This window comes from Neltuma alba, unplaced genomic scaffold (assembly GCF_004799145.2).
Source record: "Neltuma alba isolate B1F8T4 unplaced genomic scaffold, ASM479914v2 tig00011283_pilon, whole genome shotgun sequence".
Classification (NCBI taxonomy): Eukaryota; Viridiplantae; Streptophyta; class Magnoliopsida; order Fabales; family Fabaceae; genus Neltuma; species Neltuma alba.
Genome location: NW_021635992.1, coordinates 95,699 through 115,184, shown reverse-complemented (window position 1 = coordinate 115,184; position 19,486 = coordinate 95,699). Strand labels below are relative to the sequence as shown.

Below are 19,486 nucleotides of genomic sequence, written 5' to 3'. Positions count from 1 at the left end.
GAGACTATGTATGTGTCAACAATATTTTCCTTGATCAACATTGGCAGGCATTGAATTTAAGAGTATAAAGATTTAATTAAGGCCTCTTAAATAAAATCTGCTAAAGAACATTCATAAAATGCCTGATCAGTTAGATGATAAGATCACGGACGAAAATGAAACCTTGCATTCACGTGCTTGGTTTTTTTCTTTTTTTAACTTTCTTAATGTAAAGTTGAATTTTAGCAAATTTTGATTGCTGAAGCATTGTTAAAATAAATTGTTGGATCTTCTTGTTCCTGATTTTGAAGTGTTTCAATTGATCTCCTCAACCATATAACCTGATAAAAACTGTTGCAGTAAACTCACCTTTTGCAATTAAAAAAGTAACAAATTACTATTTACAAGGCCAAGAAATACCTCTAAAATCCATTATATATATTTGAAGTGTTTCATTTTATCTCTAACAAAGTAACCTTTCATCCCCACTTCCACTTCCACACTACCCCTAAGGTCACACATATATTTGATTGCATATAAACATTTGACGTTACAAATGACAACTAATCATCTAGCTTGATTTTATAGATTCTGAAAAACTTATGGGGGAGGAACAGCTTACATGTCTCCACATAAAGAACTTGAAATTTGGATCAGACTCCCTTCTTGCAGGCTTCTGCCACGGAAAAATAAGGGTCTACAAGAGAGCCCTGCATCTCATATGTCTGGATTAAGGAAAAATGACATGAAGGTGAAAGAGGGTGAAATTTAAATTTTGATATAAACACTTTTCTTTTCTATTTCTCCTGAATGTACATTTGCTATATATATATATATATATATATTTTTTTTTCTTGTTTCATGATTGACAGACATCTTCAGACTCTTACTTGGTTGGGGCACTCATGTTATTGCTACTATTAGGAGGACGTCTTGAAAGAGGGTGGTTCCATATAAGCTTGGCGTACTCGGGGTGATCAACAAAAGGATTCCGATTATGCTGATAAAACTTGCATATTCTTTCATTTCTTAATCTCTCTTCTCTCGAAGGCGGATCAACCTCATTCCATTTTAACAATGTTGAAAGAAGTCCCATCTCTTTCTTTTCTGCATACAAGTAAGTGACAAAACATAAATTTCAACCCACTATTCTATTGTCTTTAGATCCTGCACTACTATGTATCATGGTCGGGATGAGATAACATATGAGATGACACAGCATATCAATATTGAATTTGACAAGAACACGAGAAGGATGGATTCTCCACATCGGGATTGTCAGACAAGAATGCAGAAATCCAGGTGTATATAAATTAGAACTTCAAAACTCAAGCAACCCGCAAATTCAAAAGGAGAAATATTTAACGTACCTGTACTGGGGGCATCTGAGAGGCGAAGACCTGGAATTCTTCCTGATTGTTGGAATCCATAACAGACTTCCATGTACATCAATGCCCTTGCAATATCCCCTCTGACCTGAAGTCATTTTAATTTCAAGACATATCTATGAAAAATCTTTGCAATAAATTAGTTGAGTGAACAATAAATTAGTTATCCGTGCAGAGAAATATCAATGTCTACATGATTCTTTCACTAATTCTGAGTTTTTCTCTGGGAATGAGTTGGCCATGAAAACCATTAAAATGGAGCTTAATAGCAATCTTTACAGCCGAGGCTTATAATTCAACGCTCAAAGCTTGGTAGCCACGATAAATCTCTCGCACGATCAGCAATCAGTTACAAGGGTTCAGAGAGGATAAATGGGGAAAAAAACCAAGAAGAAGAAAAGAACCATATGTATAGACCATCAGACCCACATACACACACAATACCTGCCTCGGTGGAGCCCATCTTTCTCTGTCTGTTTCAGTGTCCAGAGCAGCTTCTTTGTTCGCTGGCTTCAAACACTTGGAGGATTTAGCCTCGCATTCTCCATAATACTTGTTTCCCCTTGATGCATTGACTAAGAGAAACATGCACCATCAATAGAAATCAGAATTTTGTGTTTAAATATATTGAGCAGTGGATTCCCTTACCATTTGCATCAGCAGGGCGAATGTTATGTAGATCCGTTAAAGAAGGACCATTTGTTAGTCCATAAGAACGAGGCCATAGATGCTCTCCTGGAAAATGTTTCTTAAATGAGTGAATCCCAATCATATATTACTTAGTTTCAGGAGCTATAACTCATTATTGCATTTGCTTTATCCCATTCTTGTCTAGAAGAGGCATGGGTTTCTTTTCATTTTCGAAAAGTTCATAACAAGACCCTTGTGTTTCTAGTGTCAAAACTTGATCAAGCCATCAGCCATATAAGTAAAACTAAGAAGGTTGATTATGACAAAGCAACAAAACAAGCAAAGGTTGAGCACATTTGCTTAGCAATTGATCTAGCCAAGAGTTCTGGGATCCAAATTTCTAAATTTTATCTTATCTTTTGCTTTTGCATTCAGTCAATATCAATATCAATATCAAATTATGTCCTCGGCAAGTCAGAGACAATTTATACAGTTCCACGGGTATCAAGACCCCTTTGGATAACGCCATGTAGCTGACTCACAGGTTATGCCTGTCAAATAATTTAAATTGTAAGCCATCTTTCTGAACTTCCCACAACTTAAACCCCATCATAAGATGTTCTGGAATTTTAGACCTTTGTCTCTTGCGCTCAATTTTAATCCCTTGAATAGATGATAAGAATCTTTTGGTCAAAAAAAGAACACATGATAAAAATTAGTTGTTTGCCTTAATTGTCATTAATCATACATCATGTCCTATTACGGATCAACACTTTCAGTAAGTTGAATTAATAATATGACCCAATTAAGAAATTTAAGCATTCTTTAAAATGACCTATAAATTGAATCTTGTATACGTGTATTTTAATCGCTGATAATATGTTATCATTTTAGCCTTGGTATCAAAATGTTATTATGAGATACTCCTCCGGTCCTTAATATAAGACCCATTTAACTAATTTAATTAGATTAAGAAAGTTAGGTAAGGTAGTTAATTATAAAAAATGTGACACGTTTTTCCTAAAACACCATAATCATCTTTCTTAATACCCCTCTCCCTCTTCTACACTTGATTATGATTGAAGGAGTATCTATAGGGATAATTTAAACAAAATTGATAAATATGAGAAATGAGTCTTATATTTAGGACCAAAATCAACTCACCAATTGGGTTCTATATTAAGGACCCGAAGAGTATATAAATAAACCGAAAACTAATAGGTCGTTATTGACGGTTAGAACAATAAAAGCAGTATGCTATAAATAAGTCCCTTTGTTGACAGATTACTGAAGTCAAGTGCATTTCAGTTCTCAAGATTTCCTTTCGTCTCAGATTCATTCTCTGTTTCTCTTTTCTCTCTCCCCCCATCGCTCCCTCTTCCTATTATCTTTCTATATCAGTGGGATCTAAGAGCCAGGTTATCCTCGGCAATATGGCTGAAACACGAAACCAGACTGCTCTCCGTGAGGTTGATGAACGCGTGCGACAGCTGGAACAGTACATAGATACTCGTATACGATTTCTTGAACAAAGCTTACCGAAGCTATCGACCTTGACAGACATGGTGGAGGGTGTGACGGCGCAACTCTCTGGGCTCATGCAAGACAAAGAAGAGGCCGTTAACAGAACAAGTGCGCGCAACGGAGATGAGCGTCACAGAACAGGGCACGCGGAATACCAGAGAGCAACTCGTTTTACGGAGATAGAGTTTCCAAGATTCCAAAGAAGCGACGTTCTTGGCTGGTTGATGAAGTGCGAAAGGTATTTCAGGTTGGACGAGACCCCTGAAGAGGTGAAGGTGACGATAGCGAGCTTTCATTTAGATGATAAGGCGTCCAAGTGGCACGAGGCATTCGAACGTTCCTGGCAGACGCCGTTAAAGAAAGATTCGGACCCCCCTATGAATCTCCGATGGAGGAGTTGATGAAGCTTCGACAACTGGGATCGTTGGCCGAGTTTGACGACCAGTTTGACAGTATTATCTGGAAACTGCGACTTCCAGAAGAGTACGTGGTCCAAGCATATATCGAAGCACTGAGTGAAGATGTCGACGGGTCTGTACGTCTCTTTAAACCCGCGACCTTGAAGGACGCAAGAAGAATCGCAAGGCTCACTGAGTTCAATATGCAACGAGATGCCGAGAAGGCAACGGCTGCCAAGAACGGTGCAAACATGTCTTCTGGTGGGGGCTGGGGCGTTGTTACCAGCAAATCAAGATGGGGTGAAGGCTTACAAAAGTGTGTCAACAGGGAGCGGGTACTAGCAAGAAGTGAAGCCATAAGCGAATCATCAAAAAACTTTGCCTTTGGCTCAAAAACAGGAAAACCTCAAAATGGACTAAATAAAATGCTGTCTCCAGAAGAAGTTGATGAACACAGGGCGAAAAAATTGTGTTTTTTCTGTCACGAGAGATATTCTAAAAACCACCAGTGCCCACAGCGTAAGAAAATGCAGTTGCGGCTTGTGAAGAAGGTGAAGAAGGTGAGGCCCAAGATGGGCTACTGGATGAAGGACCTCTCAGTGATGAGTTTCTGAGAATAATAGTGACTTGAATGGAATAGAATTTCTCTTCTATCTCTCTCGTCTCCCTCTCCGTGTCTCTCTATTCTATCTTTTCCTCTTCTCTCTCTCATTCCCCCCGTATATTCCACATCAGTGGGTTTTTCTAAAATTACAAGCCTATAGACAAATTTCAGTGGCTACCAGAAGTACTCAGAAGTTACCTCCAAAGTACTTTGGTCGCTGTGGAGGGTTAGAAAGGGTGGGAAGGGTTGGTTGCAAACTAGAACTACCAGCTGAATGTCGAATTCATCCTACATACTATGTCTCATTGCTGAAATTGTGTCCAGACCCATGAGCAAAACAGCGGCACGCCCCTGTTGATTGGCCAGAACTACAGAAACCATTGAACCAGAAAGAGTGTTGAACAAACGGGTTGGAAGAAGACGAGGAAGAATGATGACAGAAATTCTAGTTTAGCTGATGAGGAAGCCACACGGGTTCCTTGTATCAAGTTCAACAGCAGTTTCCTAAGTCCACAATGCATTTGTAATTCAGTTGTTGACAGATTAGTGAAGTGCATTTCCTTTCTCTCATATTCCTTCTGTGTTTCTCTTTTGTCTCCCCGCACCCCCAATTTCTCCCTGTCCCTACTGTCTTTCTATATTAAACATCAAAGAAGAATAAACATGTGAAATTGAGCATTAGCAGCAGCAGATGCAAAAACAACGCGATTGAGACCAAAGTAACTGACATAATGACATCGTAACTCTAGCAAATTGTCTAGTTGACTCACTATTCCATCCCTGTGGCTTTCCGGATAAGCGTTTTGGGACAACTCTCAAGGAGTATATTTCAACTCTGCAAAACATGAACCATCAACTATATAAAAATCAGCCGATATGATAAATATAAGGTATTCCAAGTTGACCGGTTAAAGCAATATCAGTAATGGCAGGTCCATACACTCCTGATGAAGCATCAGGTTCATCAATATTAGCAGCATCAAGAAACTTGAGGGCATCCCACACCTGTTAATCAAAGAAGCATCTTAGATCTGCAGATTTAAAACTCAATACAGAACATAAAAGTAAAACTAGTTTATTTGTACAAAGATTTCATTGAAATTAAAGTAGCATATAAAATAAAAACCAGAAATGACCTCTTTGTAGGATAAGGAATGATGTGGGGCAACAAGGCTATTTAACTTTTTCTTGAGTGCTTCACCTCTTAAATGCTTCACGTGGGAATAGTAAGAGGAAGTATCCTCACAAGCGTAAGTAGAGGAAGCTGGATAGTCCTGAGCGTTGGCAACAAGACTGAGGAATAGCAAGTACAAGGAAATGATATGAGACAGCCATCTGCATGTGACATTAAAACATGTTAACCATGGCGGCTCCCACAATCTCCTAGTGAAAAAACAACCAGTAGCTTCATAGCGTCTGTGCCTAGATAATCAAAGAGGGAGGGGAAAAGGATTAGGAAGCCGGTTATGATGAACTAAATTGGAATGACAGGAAGAACGAAATGCAAGATATTCACAATAATATCAATACAGGGTGCTAAAAATAAGCCGAAATATATAAAGGTCAAACAATGAATATATTTAGCAGTCCTGCACACAAATTTAGATAGAATATACCCAAGATTAGCACATCCAGATTCGTCTCTACCAGGAACACCTAACAATCAACAAATTTGATGATTACCCAAGTCCAAACTAGCGATGATGCTGGTACCATCTAAAATTAATGCAGTAATCCAGAAAGATAAGCGCAACAATAATTATACAAGATATCAGTAAATCATCCCGATATATTTTCCGGACCACTTGCCAATGTTGAATTCTAGATAGTTTCATCAAATACAGATAATTTCAAAAAATGACTGAGGCTGTGAAAACAAAGGACCAGTCGATGAACCTCTCATATACATGAGAAATTGGGATCAGGCGCTTTTGGCTGCTGGCACAAACAACCCAACTTCGACATGGGAGATGGGGAGTTATGGCGGGTGATAAAGGTTCGAAGGTCGGCATAGAGAAGGGTAAAAGCAAATTGGCGGCAAGCGAATGGTGCCGCGCCATTATCGTTTTGCAGTGGATAAGGCGAGTCACTGTGTTGTGAACTGAACCAACAGTACAAATGTTGGTTGGGTATGGAAGGCCATTGGGTGATTTCCGCTGCTGCTCCAGCAACGAAATTCTTCCTCTTTTTTCCTTTGTTTTTTCCTTGCCAGTTCCAATATCGAAATTCGAACCATTATTTTTATTTTGACTATAAAGGCATGTACAAGTCAAACTTGTCCCTGGCCAAAACAAAAAAGTCCCCTATTAATGATCACAGCTCATAAGTGGAATCAAAATGCTGGGAAAAAAAAATTGGAATCAAACTTGTGATAAGATTTCTAAAATACTACATCTGATCCTAATTATAAGAACCAGTTGACTAATTTGAGGAGATTAAAGAAGTAAATTGAGTTAGTTATTTGTCCTAAATAGATGTTGTCTTTCCTAAAATATCCTTGTCAATCAAGTGTATTGACTAAAACTATTATTGTTAGAAGATCTGCTTTGAAAAAAAAAATGTATAAATATGAAAGACAAAGTAGATTAGAGTTTTATATTTAGGGCTAAAATAAAAGTCAAATAGGCTCTTATATTAAGAATCGAAGGTAGTAGTTAATACTCATTTTTTGCCCTTTTAAGTTTATAGGAATTTTAGTTTTAATTTTTCAAATTAAAAATTATAGTTTTTGATCCTTCAAGAAATAAAATGATCTAAGTTTTTATTAAATTATAAAAATGAAAAAAAGATTAAAAGATCAAAACCAAAATAAATACAACTTTAAAGCACCCAAAATTATATCAATCCATTCTAGAAAAAACATGCTTATGTTTGCCATGGAATTTATGCTCCGCAAGGTGAGCATATGCAGGGGCTTTTGATGGAATGAGATGGCACGATCATTAATAGAATATTGTCTAGGGTTTCATACGCTTGTGCACTTTGATATAATTACAATTTTGTTTATATATGAAAATTTTAAAATTTGGGTAATTTATATATTCTTCCTGAGATTTTTTATATTGAACCTTTTTACATGAGACTTTGAAATAACTTTGTCTATAAAAACCAGATACGCATGAAAAGCCCCCAACATTCTCTATTTAGAAATAAAATGCAGACCATTATACAAGAGTAATAAATTTACATGAATACTTGTCAAAAAAAAAATTTTACATTATAGCAGCATAGAGATCATTTTATTGGCTGGCCAAAAAAAAAAAGATAATTGTTTTTTACACAAATCGTTCATTCTTTTGCGAGCCGGAAGTGAAAAACCACACTCATTCCAATTTGGCCAGTGCACCCACGAGAACGGGTAAACCTCTACCAGTCACACCAACTTAAATTAATTATAAATCAGTTATAAATCATGCGCGACCAAATTAATAATCTTTCCACTTTACAGCTATAAGAACACAATCATAAATTTTTTAAATTAAAAAATATGCAAAGCCAAAACCATGAGAAAATAAATATATACCTCATCCATGTTCACAAAGTAACTCATGAAATAAGCTTTTGATATTTTACCATCAAAAAGCAACTAAATACCTCTATTCTCACCAATAAAATAAAAATCACAAACGACAACATCCTTGGAAATAAAAAAATAAAAGAATTCCTCTAGTACTTTCTGTGCATAAAGAGCACGAGGCGGATGTTGTTTGCTCAATCCAAAAGGAAATAGGAAGAAATGCATTTGGTAGGCCTCCATCTCTGGGAAAATATTAATCAATGAAGGGCTCTTTGTCCCACAACTAAGCTGCATTATTATTTGCACTCTCTGCAAGCAGGTCATCATCATATGAAACAGGTATCCTCAATCTATCATGGACAGAGATGCGTTTCTCTTCGGATGCAGATGGCTCATTTTGATTTTGAACTGGGGATGCAACAACAGTGTCATCTGAAACATTGGTTTCAGCCCCTTTAGCAAATGAAAATGTCACTTCTGGAGAATCCTCTTTCTTTTGCCCGGAGGGTCGCTCCGCAAATGGCCGTCTGAATTGCTTCTGCATGATTGCACAAACTTGTTAAGCAATACAAACTACTCATCATTACTTAGTCAAATTAGCATACAAGCTTAAATTAAGATAATCCATAGGCTTGGTTATTCATCATGGAACTCATAAACTTTTAAGCTAAACCACAGGCATAACAAATCAAATGTTGTATATAATATTCTAGATGGCAGAGGTTGCCCTGACCAATTCACTAATCTTAGCGAAACAAAACATTTAAAAAAAAAAATACTGATTATGCACCAATGTAATCAGCAAATTTTTACCCAGTCTTCATTTTCACCTCGGAATCCAATATGCATATATATACACACAGACATATACATATACATATACATATACATATACATATGCTGCCATAAGCAAGCTTCATTGCTGAGAGATAACTCAGTTCTACTTATCCTCATCATATGAGAGGAGCACTAATCACATTTTTCCTTATCCCTTCCCCCTTTTGAAGTCCACACCTATAAAAACCTTCCCTGCATAAATTACGAGGGGAATCTAGAAACCAAACAGTTTGTCAGCATTAGAAAAATTACTCACACACCTCAAAGTCCTTTGCTTTTTTCATTATCTCCTTATAAGCTTTTGGTTCTCGAGTTTTAATGATATTCCACAATATACCACCACCATTTCGGAAGCGGCTACCATCAACAGTCATCTGGCCTCCGCAAGTTTGGATAGCATCAACCTGTAGCTTGAACATGTTATCATACAAGTTTGGAGAGTATCAAATTGGACATATACAAAAGAACCAAAGCCAACAACAAAAGCTTTTGAGATGTCTTTGACAACAATGACGACAGCCAAAAAAGCCATCATCAGCATGCAAGCAGAGCATGGTACATATTGTAGCTGATTACCCGACCCTTCTTTGGTATATCAAGCTTCCAAGGGCCATATAATTTGTACAAGCAAAAAATTATAATTAAAAATTACACAAGAAAAGAACGTAAGAAATTCATAAAACAGATATCTTGTCATCAGTGAAGGGACAATAAGATGGCATTCAATGTTATCCACCTTTGGCTTGAACATCAGTGGCTGGCTACGTTAGGTAAGCAAACATCACTTAGTTTATAGCCAGCATGTTCAATTCTTCAAGTGAAAACAGCTTTTACATGTGCACTGTCACCGACAAAATGAAGTAAAGAATGAATCTCAACCTTCACAATTAACAAATGATGAAGTGGTTCAGCCAGGAACCTCAGATCTCAAGCATAGATGTAGAAGGGGGCAAACAAGCTTCTGGAAGAAAAAATCTGCAAGGTTACGGACACAAAATTGTGCATCAGAAATTATGAAAGGTTGAGTGGTTCAATAGAAGAGTGGATGAGCACCATCAGCTCTAGGCTTGTGCAAATAAGGTAGGACCTAATTTCTCACCTTTCCTTAGGAAAAGCATACTAACTACATCTGCTCCCGGGACAAAACATGCGCCCGTTGAGAAAGAGAAAGAACCAGAAGAAATAAAAAAACTAATTGTGACAGAATTTTTTTTATTAAAAGAAAAATGGAAAGCACATTTTAACTGAGGACTAATAGAAGATCCAGTGAGTGAAGTTGAAGAGCATCCAGATAGCAGCGATAATACCACACAACAAAACCCAGCAACTTTTGTGAGGGCAGATCTAGGGTTGTAGAAACAATACTCTATGATGTTCAAGTGGTAGATAATTAGATATAAGATGAACCAGAAAATTAAAAAGATAGTGTTTATAACTGTGCATGCTGCAGACACTGATACATCAAGGATCAAAGTTTTGCATTTGTGTGTGCCTTAACGGAACAAAGTTGTTACAGCAAACTTATAGTAGCCAATCAAGCCCCAAAAAACATAAGCCTCCATAAAACTATAAGGACATAAAACTATTTAGAATTAAGAAATCGGTGATTCGTAAGAAAAACGGAGAAGGATTGGACAATTAAGACAAGACACTTAGTTATATGAACATTTTAGTAATTGGTTACCAAAATCAACATCAAAAGTAAGACTTCCAATTTTTGGTAAATAAAGGGAAATTAAGACCACCGGGGGACCCCAGGAACATAACATCATCAAGTAGACAGATAGCATCAGAAGCAAAGCCTCTCCAAGCTTTCGACTACGTTTAGCACAGTGGTGCTTCTTATAAGAGCCTCGAAATGTATTGTTCTGTACATGGTTCTTCAGGCTTCTTTTTTTTTTTTTTTTTTGGTTTCAACTTCCAACTTCAAAATTCGCATTATGTTCCACAGAAAGCCCTACTTTGTCAGGCAAACTGATTAAGGAAATAAACTTTCAATATGAAACCAAATTAATAGAAAATAAAAGGTTCTAATACCTCTTTGATGAGGTCGCTTAATGCTGCGACCCCAAGGCAACCTACAGCTGTGTATACCATGTATGACTTCTTCTCTTTCAACCGCCGACAAGTATCTAACACAAACCTGAAAAGAACATAATTCATTAGAATTCAGTACTACGGGTGCAACCTTCCTGTATGACCAACTTTTTTGGCATTGAGGTATAACCAATGATTTTATTTTCAATTGACTCCGTAATCCAAGGCAAACTTAAAAGTGCGTGGCTTCCTATTCAGAAGAGGGTACCTGTTTACGTCGATGGATCCTGAACCCTTCCTCTTCTTCTTATTCTTGTTCTTATTAGCTCTACGCTTGCGATTCTTACTCTGGGATTCTTTATTTGCTCTATTGATATCTCCACTACTGTCTTGCCCCATATCAGTCTTTGAATCATGGTTCAACAGCTCTCCTTCTTCAACATCGAGCATCTCAACATCGTCATCAACATTGTCAAACCTCTCCTCCTCGTCAATGATATCTAAAACGTTATATTCACCCTCCATAGCAAACTGCTCCAGCAGAAAGAAAGAAGGGTTTATGCCAATAAATAGAGGGAGCAAAACAAAACCAAAAACGACCATCTAAATACAATATTTCGAGAACTACAAAGAAATAAGCTCAAACATCAACCACGAAAGATGAGACAAAGGAAAGAAAGAAGAGGAAAAAGAAGTCGACGTCGTCATAGCTATAACATGTGGCTGAGCGAATTGAATAAAACACTATAAACTTTTGCATACCACGTTAAACGGCGAAGAAACAGAAGCTACGCCTCCGAAAGGACCCTTAACCTCGCTGCTCAGTCACCTGCTCTCGTCTCCAGATTGTTCTCTCAGCACGGCAATGGCTTCCACTCAATATGACGAGCGCGTAAAGAGAGACGCAGCAACAGTTGCCTTTTTGGAGATTTTGGGCCATTGGGCCTAATAGGCCAGCCCGAAATTCTGAGGAGCAATGGAAGCTCGAAACGATGTCGTTTACGAAGTCCAACGAGAATAATCGGAATCGGAAAATAGCCATAATACAGTAACGCACCGATCGAAGTTGGCCTGAAACTTTGAATCGAAATTTGAAGAGAGTGGAAGAAACAAGCAAGCAGCCATGGCTTACATGAGCATGGGGGAAGCACACAGGAGGATAACGGAATATCTCAATCGCTTCTGCGACTCCATTGCTTCTCAAGACGGAGCTTCCCTGAAGTCTCTCTTCTCTCTCTCCTCTAACTCCCCCTTCCTTCTCTCTGTGGCTGACGCCCTTAATCTCTTCCAGGTTTCTCTTTATATATATATCTCTCACCCCCTTTCTTTTCGCTTGTGAATTTAGCTTATCCATGGATGTTCCAAAAGGATTATTAATCTATTGGACGTGTTTGGGTATCTGTTTAGGATGCTAATAGGTTGATCAAGCAGTCCGAGAAGTATTATCAGTACGGAGAAATCCTTGTTCCTGTTTTCCGCTCCTTGCAAAGTTATAAGCAGGGCAATTTGGTTGAATCTTATCAATCATTTGAAAAATCTTCCAAGTATTTCTACTCCCCATCCCTTTTCTGCATTCCTTTTTCCTGAGTTTAAACATATATGTAGTATTTATTTTTTTAAAAACAAAGATATCCTAGCATTGATATGGTTGTTGTAATGGCTGGAATTCAGTGCTTTCATCCAGGAATTTCGCAATTGGGAATCCGCGTGGGCCTTGGAAGCGTTGTACGCCATTGTTTACGAAATTAGGGTTCTTGCGGAGAGGGTATGATATGAAATGCCGTTTTATGATTCGGAAAGATTCCCTCATGGGTTTCTCATACCTTAAGTTCATATACTTTAGTTTAGATAACGGGTCAAGATTTTTATTGTTGTTTCCTTTTCTTAGGCTGACAAAGAACTGGCTTCAAATGGGAAATCTCCCGAGAAATTGAAAGGAGCTGGTTCATTCCTTATGAAAGTTTTTGGTGTACTTGCGGTATGTTTCCTATTGCGGATGTAGATGCTTAGTTGTCTAGTCCATTCATTACTTAAAAGATTTTCTCCTGTAATTTTTTGTCGTTGATACTTATTTTGTTGGCATAAACAACATATTGTTACTTGAAATCCAATTTTACCTTTAGGTTTTGTATTTAATTTGATCTATTTAAGGGCTGATACTTTGAGTTTTCAAAACCTAACTATGATTGTGAGCTCATTATTCTCTGTCTGAAAATTAAGAGTGACGCTACTTATTGCTGCGATCTTTATAAATTTACATCACGTGTTACGCGGTCTACATGTTAACCTTTGTTTTCAGTCACTTTAATTGTTGATCCTTTTAGTTTTTTGAACCCAACAATGACTGCAGGCACAATATTCCCCTCTTTTGAAAAATTAACAATGGTGCTACTTATTTCTGTCATTTTATGACTTAACACTAAATAATGTGAAATGCCTTCTAAATCTTAAAATTCTCCTGTCTCGGGTAGCAGATTAGCCTTGCGCTTAATTAATCCTGTTGGTTAGCCATCTCGTAAGAAATATTTAGTGTTTCCCAGGTCATGGCCTAACACTTCTTCCCATTTAGAATTAACTTCGTGCAACATATTCTTCTACCCGTTATATCAGCAAAACAAGAAGAAAATACTTCTATCTGCGCCAAGGCACTTGCGTGGAGTTTGATATTTAGAGCAGCTCTGCTTACTCTTTCATGGTTTTTTTTTTTGTATTCCAGGGGAAAGGACAAAAGCGTGTTGGAGCATTATATGTAACTTGTCAATTATTCAAGATTTACTTTAAGGTAAAATTTATTGTACATTTTACTTCAATATTAGTCATTGATGGTTCTTGAAAGTCAGTTGACACCAGTCTGAACTTAACTTGGGGACCACCTGAGCTTATGAAATTTGTGACATGTTCACTGGATTCAAGTAAGGGTGGGGTTAGGACTGGAATGATGTCTGTTATTGAAGTTAATACTGATATATTTATTATTGCTGCTTTACAGCTTGGTACAGTTCACCTGTGCCGCAGTGTAATACGAAGCATTGAAACTGCACGCATATTTGACTTCGAAGAATTTCCTAGAAATGACAAGGTTAGTGTTGGAACTTGGAATCCAATTAATATATGTTTGTATTTTCAAATATGCTTACCATGATGGTTGGCTTCAGGTCACTTACATGTACTATACTGGTCGCCTTGAAGTTTTCAATGAAAATTTCCTTGCTGTAAGTAGTTTTAATTTCTTCTCAATCATTATGAGCTACTTGCATGTTGAGTTTGATGCGTCACCTTCTTGCTAGATTTATAATATTTCAGTATATTTTTACTTTACAATGGCATGCCTATATCTAAGCAATACTATTTTTAACAGAATGGTATATCATACCATTGTTGTGAGCTCACTTGAATCAATGTATTGCTTAACTTTTATTAATTTATCTCATGAATGTTTCATCTCCATTTTCAACTGAATCTTACTTTAGCTAATATTATGTGGTAGTAACCAGTAAGAGCTAAAGATTTACTTCAATTTTTTAAGGTCTTTATTTATGTTTTGCACAAACAACTTGACAGGCTGATCATAAATTATCGTATGCCTTGAAGCATTGCAACCCTCAGAGTGAAGCCAATATCAGGTTTGGTCCAGGTGTGCTAACTGTGTATATGGCATTTGCATGAGGGTGATTTTTAGTGGTTAAATTACAATGTACTTTGCTTGCAATAATGCATCCATGTGACAGTAAATATGCATATTTGATGTGTACTAGCTTTTAAAATATGATCGTTGATGGTACATTTAATATATATTGGTCTATTTTTTTTATTTATGCCATTTTTTTCAGCCCAATAGAACAAAATTATTAGTTGGATAATTAGATTAGTGAACCTTTTGGAAGGTAAATAGCTATTAATTAAAGTGTCTAAACTGGTCTGGAAGGGGATCATCTTATAGAGCTTGCAATGGGATAGATGCGTCTAAAGCGTGTCCCTTAACTCTTGGAATCAGCCTTTTGTGGAACCACATTGTATTCCATCTCCTAGCTTTTACTCTGTTAGAGATTAGGTGGACTACGTAAAACTGAAGGACTCTACTACATTGATTGTCTTATATTCTCATGCTTAAAAAGACAGTGTTTTGAGAAAGGCGTGTACAGGTATCTGTGTGTACAAAAATTTTGCGAAATAGCAGTGCTCGATATGTAACAATTCTTTTACCTCCCGAAATACAGATTAGATTGTGTGCACTGAACGTTTATTTTCTTTTTGGGTTTTAATCATACTCAGAATTGGATGCATTTGCAACCCTGAAATCCTTCAGCTTGAACATTTTGGCCTGCAACTTCAAATTGTGACTAATTTTTTTGGGTACATCAGAAAGATATGAACCCTTGATCACTATTTATACGTCACCCCGTCCCAGTCCTTTGCCACCTGAGCCAGCCCAAGGTGGCAAGTTGTGGCTAATTTATGGCTGGCAGTTAATTATTTATGTTAAATATATGGGTTAAATAATATTTATCTAGGATATCTCACTATGCTATGTATAGATACAGATTTTACATTATATGTTTCAAGCTATTTTTCAATTTTTTCTTCAATATTACAATTTATGAACTGGAAATATACTTGCCAGTTTGCAATTCGATTTGACTACCATGTCCAACACCACTTAGTTTGCACCTTATTTGCTTGACTATTTATCACCATTGGTTTAATAAAATTAAATGATGATTAATAGTGATAGTTAATCGCGAAATGTTGGATGATTAATAATAATAGTTAATCATTATGATTGATTATTGAGATGCGTCTGACTCTGTTTTATTTGAATTTTTTTTTTTTTTTTAGCGGGTAATATGATGATAACTGCTTTGTCCAGATGGCCTTGGTGCATCAAAGTCTTCTGGATACCTTGACAGTTGTTTTACTGAATCATTACATTTCCACTGTTCCACATTGTGTCTCATATTTCTTTCTTTTATTTTTCTTTGAACATAGGATGATTCTTAAGTATCTAATTCCCGTGAAGCTTTCAATCGGCATATTACCTAGAGATTGGCTTTTGGAGAAGTACAACCTACCTGAGGTATGTTTGGCCTAGTGGGAATTCCTTTTTATCTTGTGTTTGTTTGTGTGAAAGTAAAGTTCATCGGCCAACTCAGGTGATGTGCATGATTGGTGGGCTAAATCCTTTATGGCTGATGTAGTTGCCTAAATGGGACAGGAAACCTTACTCTAAGAGCTAGCTGTTGAGATGAAAAACAAATTCACTTAAATAACCCATTGAGTATTTCATGCTACTCAATGTGGGACTCATGTCCCATACTACCAAGTCTCGTTATTCATGCTTATAAGCCATGCTTACAAACTACCCCCATCCCCTTTAATGATGTACCTGAAGCACTAACACCCCCTAACAGACTCTAACTCTCATTTATTACTATAATTACATAACATTAGCTTCCCATGTAAAGGTAACATCCCAATGGCTCCAATCCACGAAACTTCATTCAACCTCCTGCAAGTTAGAACTCTCCATGGGTACCTAAATGGGATGGAGTATCCTACCCCAAGAGCTAGCAATTAAGATGGAAGAACCAAACCATTTAAATGCTGCATTAGGCATCTCATATTACTCATTGTGGGTCTTAATATCCCATGATACCAAGGATGCATCAGTGGACCCCATACATTAGTTGAAATGCATAGTATTGGCAAATTTATGTCTTCCAAGTGTGTTAATACAATTGCTCCTTTTAACTTTGGGACAGTACAGTAACATTGTACAAGCTTTAAGGAAGGGTGATCTTCGACTTCTTCGGCATGCCCTTCAAGATCATGAGGACCGGTAAAATTACTCATCAAATGAGTTATTCCAAGATTCATCTTGCAGAGTAAAATCAATATTTATTTATTTTTGCAGGTTCTTGAGGTCAGGTGTATATCTTGTTCTAGAGAAGTTAGAACTTCAAGTTTACCAGAGATTGATGAAGAAAATGTAAGTTTCCCATATCACTTTGCACCCTCCCATGTTTGTTGCGGTTGATAAATGAATCGATCGCTCCTTAAGCTAATGAACAACTAATGTCTTGTTATCCCATGACAACATGGCAGTTACATTATTCAGAAGCAAAGGGACCCAAACAAAGCTCATCAGGTGAAGTTGGAGGTTATTGTGAAAGCATTGAGGTGGCTTGAAATGGACATGGACGTGGATGAGGTAATTTTGATATTTCTTCTGCTTTTATTCTCCAACTTAGAGGTTATTACCTATCTAAATAGAAGTAAAGAAGGTGGTATTGTGGTTTCCGATTGCTGTGATTTGCAGGTGGAGTGTATAATGGCCATATTGATATATAAGAACCTTATGAAAGGCTACTTCGCTCACAAGAGTAAAGTGGTTGTTTTGAGCAAGCAAGACCCTTTCCCTAAATTAAATGGAAAGCCAGTCAATTCATAGTGAAGAGATGATCCTTGGCTTTTCACAGAAATCCAGAGGGTTGAGGAAGGAGGTGGTTATGCGGCCATGTTTTGCGTTGTGTTCAACGATCGGGAATATACTCAAATGTGTTCCGGTGTACTAATTATAGCGGTGTTTCAGTTTGTCAAATCGTGCTATTTTCTCTTTGAACTTCATCCTTTCTAGACGATGCTAATTTCCACGAATTAAATCGTGGTTTTTGTACCCAGCACACGAGTATAGTCTTATGTATTTGTTACCCCTATTACTTGTCTATTTATCCAGAAGCTCAGAGCCATATTCCTTCCAATGTACAAAAACAAATGCCCCTTGCGCTGGTTTTTTTTTTTGTTGAATTCTAACCATTCTGAGTAGTAGTAGTATTAATTAATTAATTAATAACTATAGAACTAATAATCAACTCATCGCTTCACATTATCTGGATCTAAAGAACCAGTCAAGATATAAGGAAAGATATAATATATTGGTGATATCATTATACCAACTGAAGTATTGCATAAAAAACAAGCATCGGTTTTTTAGCAAGGTATGGAATACATCGTCAAATATTTAATATGATTCCACAAGATCTAGGCTCTGTTTGGGTGCTCCAAAACCGTGGTTTCAGAAGCACTTTTCCGCAAAACGAGGTAATCTCCTCCACATATTTATTTCGTAATCCGTAAAAGCACTTCTGAAACCATGGTTTAGTTTTTATCCAAACACTCCCCTAGTTTTATTCAAGTAATGGATTCTAGCCAATTGAAAGCGCTAATGCTACAATCAGCCCATAAATTGTTAAAGCTTCCATAAAAGCCAGGCTAAGCAATAAAGTACCCTATATTTTTCCCTCTACCTCGAGTTGTTTGGTGACACAAGGATTTTCAGTTCTCTGCTCTACCAGTTGAGCTATCCTGATCATTCGTGACGCATCATCCTCATTTTAAGATTACTTGAGTATATGTCAACTAAAAAAAAAAGATGAAAACAAAAATAGTTATTTATGACCTAATTGATAAATTGATGCTGGTCTTGTATATAACATTTATTTCATCTGTTTACCATTTTTTTTTTCAAGTTAACTCATTAATATTCTCCAACAATAATTAAATAGGAGAGGAGGAAAGGAATTAAAAAATATATTAGAACAAAACATCATATTAGCTAATTTAACTAACATTTTTAATATATTCAAATTAGCTAATAAATTAGCTAATTAGGTGGAGTACTAGCTATTAAACTTGTTTAAGCATTAGTTTACAGCTCGGCAAAGATTGTTTTGGAACCAGAGTTAGAAATATATAAAAATCATAATGTATAGACATATGGAAAAATTGATTTCAATTGAAAGGAGTAACATAAAACAAAGTGAAAATGTAAATTAAATAAAGCTAATGAACACTTTATAATTTAAAAATATTTTTTCATTCTTTTCTCTCTTGTTCCATACTTTTTTTTGCCTCGCATGCGTCTCCCTTGCTCTCTTCTTTCATTTGCTTGCTACTTCTAATCATCCCCATGAGGCCATGAGGCATTGTTTCATTCCAAAGACACTCTCAACCCAAGGTAGCAAATTAAAGAAAACAAATTTTCCATTTTAGATTTGAATTACATTCCATCTCTCTCACAGAATTGGGGCTTTTGACTGGTTTTTCAGTAGAGGAGGTTATCAAGGTAAAAAGAAAAAGTAGAGGAGGATACAACAAAGGAACAAAAGAGTATTACTGACAAGAATTGGTCTTCTTGGTGAGAAGTCAACTTATAACCTATAAGGTCGTGAGTTTGAATCTCATTATTGATGTGAGGATTTTGTTAATAGGTGATCTATAAGTAACTATATGATGCTGAATCTGAAGACATGTTTTGATCCTGATGAGTTTTTATCATCTAACGCACTTAAACTTTTTTGTATCAAGAAAAAAAATATATTATTGCTGACTGCAAATAATAATAATCTTCTTTAATAACGTATCATATATACATTAAAAAAGCAAAGAAGAGAAAAATAAAGAAAAAGTTACATGACCAGAGGCACACCATTGCGAGCAGCTATTCTTCATCCTTTGAACAGAGTACAATCTTAAATTACATATTGAACGCCTTCCCAAACACAGTATTAGATTA

The 19,486-nt window shown here is 36.6% G+C and overlaps 3 protein-coding genes across 5 annotated transcripts; 1 reads left to right on the top strand and 2 right to left on the bottom strand.

Annotated features, from left to right (window-relative positions):
• Positions 1–396: 396 nt before the first annotated feature.
• LOC114711183 (extracellular ribonuclease) lies at positions 397–6,693 on the bottom strand. 3 transcript variants are annotated; one of them, XM_028895542.1, is made up of 9 exons: positions 6,420–6,693; positions 5,660–5,945; positions 5,464–5,528; positions 5,294–5,358; positions 2,016–2,102; positions 1,812–1,942; positions 1,350–1,455; positions 870–1,086; positions 397–704 (listed from the first exon to the last, which is right to left on the bottom strand). In XM_028895542.1, the coding sequence occupies exons 1-9, from the start codon at positions 6,581–6,583 to the stop codon at positions 677–679; spliced, it is 1,149 nt and encodes a 382-aa protein (XP_028751375.1). In that variant the 5' UTR covers positions 6,584–6,693; the 3' UTR covers positions 397–676. The 3 variants fall into 3 exon arrangements, with proteins under 3 accessions (XP_028751375.1, XP_028751376.1, XP_028751377.1); XM_028895543.1 differs by having other exon boundaries at positions 397–689; XM_028895544.1 differs by having other exon boundaries at positions 5,660–5,858.
• A 1,316-nt stretch (positions 6,694–8,009) lies between these two features.
• Positions 8,010–11,807, bottom strand: LOC114711185 (uncharacterized). The gene is made up of 5 exons (XM_028895547.1): positions 11,677–11,807; positions 11,183–11,445; positions 10,915–11,020; positions 9,138–9,281; positions 8,010–8,578 (listed from the first exon to the last, which is right to left on the bottom strand). Exons 2-5 carry the CDS (start codon positions 11,437–11,439, stop codon positions 8,324–8,326), a joined length of 762 nt encoding a protein of 253 aa, XP_028751380.1. The 5' UTR covers positions 11,440–11,445; positions 11,677–11,807; the 3' UTR covers positions 8,010–8,323.
• Positions 11,808–11,967: 160 nt separating this feature from the next.
• Positions 11,968–17,677, top strand: LOC114711182 (enhanced ethylene response protein 5). Its single transcript, XM_028895541.1, has 13 exons — positions 11,968–12,205; positions 12,322–12,458; positions 12,586–12,679; positions 12,803–12,892; positions 13,631–13,696; positions 13,904–13,993; positions 14,070–14,126; positions 14,476–14,537; positions 15,901–15,988; positions 16,674–16,750; positions 16,826–16,900; positions 17,017–17,122; positions 17,231–17,677. Exons 1-13 carry the CDS (start codon positions 12,038–12,040, stop codon positions 17,360–17,362), a joined length of 1,242 nt encoding a protein of 413 aa, XP_028751374.1. The 5' UTR covers positions 11,968–12,037; the 3' UTR covers positions 17,363–17,677.
• Positions 17,678–19,486: the final 1,809 nt, after the last annotated feature.